We start from the raw sequence: 5,849 nt of genomic DNA, 5'->3' as shown, positions 1-5,849 counted from the left end.
GTAGGTACAAGGACAAAAACCAAAGCATTGACTCGTTTATCTACACAAGACTTCAAAATAATAAGACACCAGGCAGATGATTGTGGGGCAGTGGGCCATGCTACCAGACACAGAACTGTTAAGATTGTAGCAAGCTCAGAACCCTGATATAACTCATAATTGAGAACAGCATGAGCTAGAACTAGCTCCCAACCAAGTTCCTGTCCTGGAGCACGTGACCACAACACCCAACAAAGAGGACCATGCCAACCAGTCACTAGCATAGAGTTCTCCATGCTAATGAGGTATCTAGATAGACCCCGAGTGTTTACAGTCAATGAACTTCTCTTCCTGGGCATCCCTTCTTGCAAAAGGTATTTAATCTCTGGATTACAGTGAGTAAGATGTATGAATCTTCATCTGTCATAAATTATACAGTTTGGACAAGCAAGGACTGTCTCCTTCATCAAGGACTACCACAGGGGAGGCCTTTGTCATTCACAGCCATGCCTAAGCCATGCCTAGAAGGCCCCTCTGTAACTCTCCAACTCCTCAAGGTCCCCAGCAGTGTTGGGTACACAGGACACTGAGAACTTCAGCATCCATCCCAGTCCCCATCCTTTCTCACTCAGAGAAGCATGAGCTGCCCTCCTCATGTTTCCCCCCATCCTAGATTGCATATTGGTGGCGTTTCAACACCTGTACAGTAAGTCAGAAATGCAAAATGACAGATGATTTGTCTCTTGATAAAACAGTACGACATAAAAATTATTACTTTAAACTTATAATGAACATTTGGGGCTAGTAACAGATAATGAAATGTTTAGTCATGTACTACTAGTCTTAATGGAAAGACATGTAAACAATCCTGCTGTAACTCCTTAAGTCTTCTTGATCTATGACATGAACTACTGCCTTAAACTTACTATGAACCGGGGCTGGAGGGATGGCTCAGTGATTAAGAGCCCTGACTGCTCTTCTAGAGGTCCTGAGTTCAATTCCCAGCAACCACATGGTGGCTCACAACCATCTGTAATGAGATCTGGTGACCTCTTCTGGCCTGTAGGCATATGTGCAGGCACACTGAATACATAATAAAGTTTAAAAAAAAAAAGATTGTGGGTTTAAAAAAAAAAAAAGAAAACTTACTATGAACCTATGGGATTTGAAAATGCTTAGAAACCATGTGATCAAACTAAAGTATAAAAACTAAGAACAACAATAATGCAGCGACTTAGCCCTTCTCTGCTTGATCCAGTACCTGTGATGCCCGACTTTCGCTTTTTCTTTCTTCCTTTCTTTTCTTTTCTCTCTGGCTCACAAAGAGTTTAGAAACTCCAAGCCTCTTGCCTGGCCAGCTAGGGGATCCCTGAGTCAAAGAGAAAAGAACCCAAGTAACTAAGTTTCTTTTCCTTTGCTGCTATCAGCAGGAATTAATTGCCAGAAGCCAACAGCTTTTGGCTCTGAATAGGAAGAAAGAGTTAAATTGCCAAAAGCCAATAACCTTTGGCCCCAGAATAACAAGAAAGAGTTAAAGTGCTGTTTTGGCCTTGATGGCCAATGCCACCTCGCTGCATGCCTCAGTTTACCCATGATGTCAAAGCTAGACAGTTGTTCGTGGTAGCAAGAGCTCAGCGCTGCACCATATGCGCTTTCCAGTCTTCCCATGCCGTTATTTTAGCTTTTCAGGAACGCCTCCCAAATAAGCATGTATCTAGCTCCTTTTTAGGGAAAGCAAAAACCAAAGCACTATCTTAAAATATTTTAGGGGTTGGGGATTTAGCTCAGTGGTAGAGCGCTTGCCTAGCAAGCGCAAGGCCCTGGGTTCGGTCCCCAGCTCCGAAAAAAAAAAGAAAAGGAAAAAAAATATTTTAGCTATGGCTCCTATTAACTAAAAGCATTTACTTAAGGGGTTCTGATGAATTAACTAGCACATCAGATACAATGTTGAAGTAAAGGCTGCAGATTAACGGACAATAACTGTGTAACATACCATTACGGCAGAGCAAACATTAGGGCTATTAGTGGTGGAATACGGCTAGGTTTAAGGGCCCGGAGTTGAGCCTTGAAAAACATTACATTTGCCAGGTGTTAAGACAGTGTGAAAGGGGCTGGGGATTTAGCTCAGTGATAGAGCGCTTACCTAGGAAGCGCAAGGCCCTGGGTTCGGTCCCCAGCTCCGAAAAAAAGAACCCAAAAAAAAAAAAAAAAAAAAAAAAAGACAGTGTGAAAAAGAACAGCACTAGGCAAAAGCCCCTCTAGCTTGCACAGAGAGCCCAGCACTAGTTCTAGTTTGGAATTGTAGTAAACCTAAGTGTATGCCCCAGTCCTTCCTTCCTCTGGGCTGCACCCAAGTGGTCTTGACAGAAGCTTTCAGAGAATATATATATATATATATATATATATATATATATATATATATATATATATATATATATGTGTGTGTGTGTGTGTGTGTGTGTGTGTGTGTGTGTGTGTGTGTATGTATGTCAGTAGTATTTCCTAAGGATCAAGTCTAAAAGAGGGGCTGCTGCTTATGTTACCCAAGGCTGAAAGAGAATACATTCTGCTGCAAAGTCAGAACTGCATCTTCCACAAGGCAAACAGACTTTGTATGGTAGCCTCAGATCCCTGAGCATGCCCTAACCGAAATCCTCATTGGTACTGCGTTATGGGATAGGATGTGGAACCTATAGAACTTTCTCTCTCTCCCTCTCCCTCCGACCCCCTCTCTCTCCTTTTCCCTGCTGTATTCCTGGGTCTTCTGTTTGAGGGCCTTTCAAACACTTGTAAGTCTAATGAGAAGACTGTCTTGAGGGTTTCCTGCCCCTAAACGTACAGTTTTGAGGCTACTCTGTGAAAGTAGTTTTGGCTCCTGATAAGTTTTTTTTTTTTTTTTTTTTTTTTTTTTGCTGGCTGGAGCTTGAGTCCCAAATGTCAGCCAATAATCAGACTACTGACACTTGCAGAAAAGCAAGGGTTAAAGTCTGCTCACTTCTCAATGCAGCCAGCAGTTGGCAGGGGAGTGGGGTGGGGTGTGTGTGTCATGATTTCTAAATGCCAAAACTGATGCTAGATGGACTCAGCCGACTTCCTAGTGCTCCACTTCACCACTGAACACACATCTTAAGTGCATAAGAATTTACCTCTCCAAATAGATCCCCAGCTCTGAGGACAAAACTAAGTCTTAATTACATTGTATTTCCAGGGATGAGCATGTACATCGACTGGCAGAAGGCCTGTGTCAGGTAAGACTAAATGATTAAAAGTCCAATTCAGGATAGCTGAAAAGAAAAGAAAACTTGCAACCAAATAACCAAAACCCCTAGCAAAGTCCAGGGCTCCTGCCATGCTACAAGGGGCTCACCTGCAGTGCTCTCTTCATTGCTCTGTGTGGCTCTCAGCCCAGGAGGAGTTAATGATGTGAATTCCCTTGTTCAGGATCCTGATGATCTTGATGATCTTGGCTTGATTAATGTGCCTAACCTGAGGCTGGTCCATTTGGCAAGACCAGGTCTTTGCCCCCTCATTCCCCTACCCCCTTAAAAATAGGGGTGAGGGGGTTGGGGATTTGGCTCAGTGGTAGAGCGCTTGCCTAGGAAGCGCAAGGTCCTGGGTTCGGTCCCCAGCCCCGGAAAAAAAGGAAAAAAAAATAGGGGTGAGGTAATCGACTCCTCAGAGAACAGGGGACTGAGATGTGTGCACATGCATGCATACCTGTAAAGGGTGGTGGGGAGCATAGCCAAAGCAATTCTATTTTCACTTCCACTGCTGAGGTCTATTTAACTTTCCTCTAGTTTAGATCCCTGTGGCATAAGGTTTATTGGCTCCCATTAGACTTGGTTGGGTTTTCCTGAGGTTAGGGTCACACTTCCTGTGTGGAGACTTCACCAGACTCCATTTCTCCAGGGTACGTTTTGGAGTTGCTTGTCCCATTCCTACTGTTTCCAGTAAGCTTCACAGAGCATGCAATGTCCTTTCAGACTCTTTGGCAACTAGTGAGTCATGTATACAAAGAACTATTCAAAGCAAAATGTGCTCAGTCTCTAAGAGAGTACTGAAAAGATGTTTGTCAAGCAGAGATAAAGGCCTCCAACATCTGCCTGGGAACACGAGAGCAGACAAGCCATGCAGGGACTCTGAAGCACCAAGGACAAAGTCAAGTATAAGACTGCCATTGGTAACACCTGCAAGGAAACCCCAGCGGCTAGGTTAGTACCCACCGCAGCCCAGACCCCACTCTTAGACCTTGAATTCATTGCATCCTCACAATACGCTTGTAACTAAGTAGCATTATTCCCCTTATTTAAGTAATTTGTTCAAAGTCACATGGGGGGAAGGGGGAGTAGAATGCACCTGGGTTTCTATCACAGACAATGGAAAGGTCCGGTCTGTGTTACTGCCAAGTAAGACTGTTGCAGCAGCTGCTGTCTCTTTCCCCATGGACTCACATATTCTGAAAGCAGAACTGCGGCTAGTTCACGTTTGGGTTCTAGCACACCTGTATTTAAGTAAATGTTAAATATATACCCACCTCAAATGGGCTCTCCTCACAGTAAACCAGTGTTTTAAAGGCATCAAGTCACCAGAGTGAGCTCTGGTTCAAACCCAGGTTAGGATACAGACAGGAAGTCATGGACCCACTTAAAGAGTGCTTTCTATTCTGTGTGACTGGGCAAGTGACCAGGCTTCAAGCTGCAGGTTTTCCCTGCGGTGAGAGGCAATCTAACACGCTCCACAAGGACATAGGGGACATTCAGTAACTGCAAATAAGGTATACTAAATTCTTACAATATTTAGGAGGGAAGGTGCCACAGGAAGCCAAGGGATTTTTCCTAGTTTCACAATTTCAGAAACCAATGCATTAGACCAGAAGGGACGCAGGTTCCGTGATAGAGTCTATTTATAGAACATCAAAAGGATGGAAAACAGTTCATCTGATGCATATACGCATACATATGAGATGCCAGAGTAACTGTAAAGGACTCACAAGAGAATTCTTTACAGGGATAACTGTTATCGGAGATAAAGGCCTTGGCTCTGGGTCTCGGGTTCACGGGAGAGTTTGCCACGTGTGACCCAAGGGCAAGTCACAGCTTCTCTTGAGAGAATTTTTCTCTCTAAAATGGAGAAAATCTACTTCAAAGAGCTGTTGTGGAGATTAAGTAAGATCATGCGTGTAAGCTTGACTATGCACCACAAATCAGCGATTATCACATCACCTTTGTGGGAGAGTTCTTTCTACAAAGAAGAGCCTTTGTTTCTCCAGCTAGACTCCACTCACGAGGTCGGGGCGTGCAAGAAAGGTGCTTTAAACTGCCTGGAGTTGGGAGCTGCAGGAACCTAGCTCAGCCATTCCCGGCCGCAAGGCCCTTTCCATTTCCTAACCTTCCCTTTGGGGAAAGCCCAGCTCTGTGCGTGTTCGGCTGCCACGGCCCCCGTCGTGGGTCTTCCCGGTCGTGAAGGCAGGGCAGCGAAGGGTCGCGGCCCGCTTCCACGCCCAGCGTCCCATCGGCTCCTGACGGCTACTGCGGCCTTCCAGCCCGGCCTGCAGCCGGGATTGGCGCGAGGGGCGGAGGGGGGTGGCGGAGGCGGGGGCGGAGAGAAGTTTCTCCTGCGCGCCTCCTCGGCGCATTACGGTACCCTCGTTCCGGGCTCCAGCGGCCGGCCTAGCCTCGCGGTGGGGTCCGGAGAGCGGACAGGCGAGCGCGCGGGAGGGAGCGCGAGCTGGAGCGCGAGGAGGAGTAGTAGGAAGAGGCCGCCCGGCCCGCGCCGCCGCAGCCATGGCGGAGCGTCGCGCCTTCGCGCAGAAGATCAGCAGGTACGCGGTGGGGAGCCCGGCCGGGCCCCGGGGGTGGGAGGGTGGGTGT

At 46.6% G+C, this 5,849-nt stretch overlaps 1 protein-coding gene across 10 annotated transcripts in view; it reads left to right on the top strand.

The window, feature by feature from the left end:
• Window positions 1-5,593: 5,593 nt before the first annotated feature.
• The window catches only part of Dock7 (dedicator of cytokinesis 7), a 183,500-nt gene continuing 183,244 nt past the window's right edge, over window positions 5,594-5,849 (top strand). For 7 of the 10 annotated variants that reach the window (XM_063287651.1, XM_063287646.1, XM_063287644.1 and 4 more), the window contains exon 1: window positions 5,619-5,800. In XM_063287651.1, coding sequence (XP_063143721.1) covers window positions 5,763-5,800 — 38 coding nt within the window. In that variant the 5' untranslated portion in view covers window positions 5,619-5,762. Of the gene's footprint in view, window positions 5,801-5,849 lie in introns of all 10 variants that reach the window. The other 3 variants (NM_001415886.1, NM_001415885.1, XM_063287647.1) reach the window with 2 other exon arrangements.

Source organism: Rattus norvegicus, chromosome 5 (genome assembly GCF_036323735.1).
Source record: "Rattus norvegicus strain BN/NHsdMcwi chromosome 5, GRCr8, whole genome shotgun sequence".
Taxonomy (NCBI): domain Eukaryota; kingdom Metazoa; phylum Chordata; class Mammalia; order Rodentia; family Muridae; genus Rattus; species Rattus norvegicus.
This window is presented reverse-complemented; position numbering and strand designations above follow the sequence as displayed.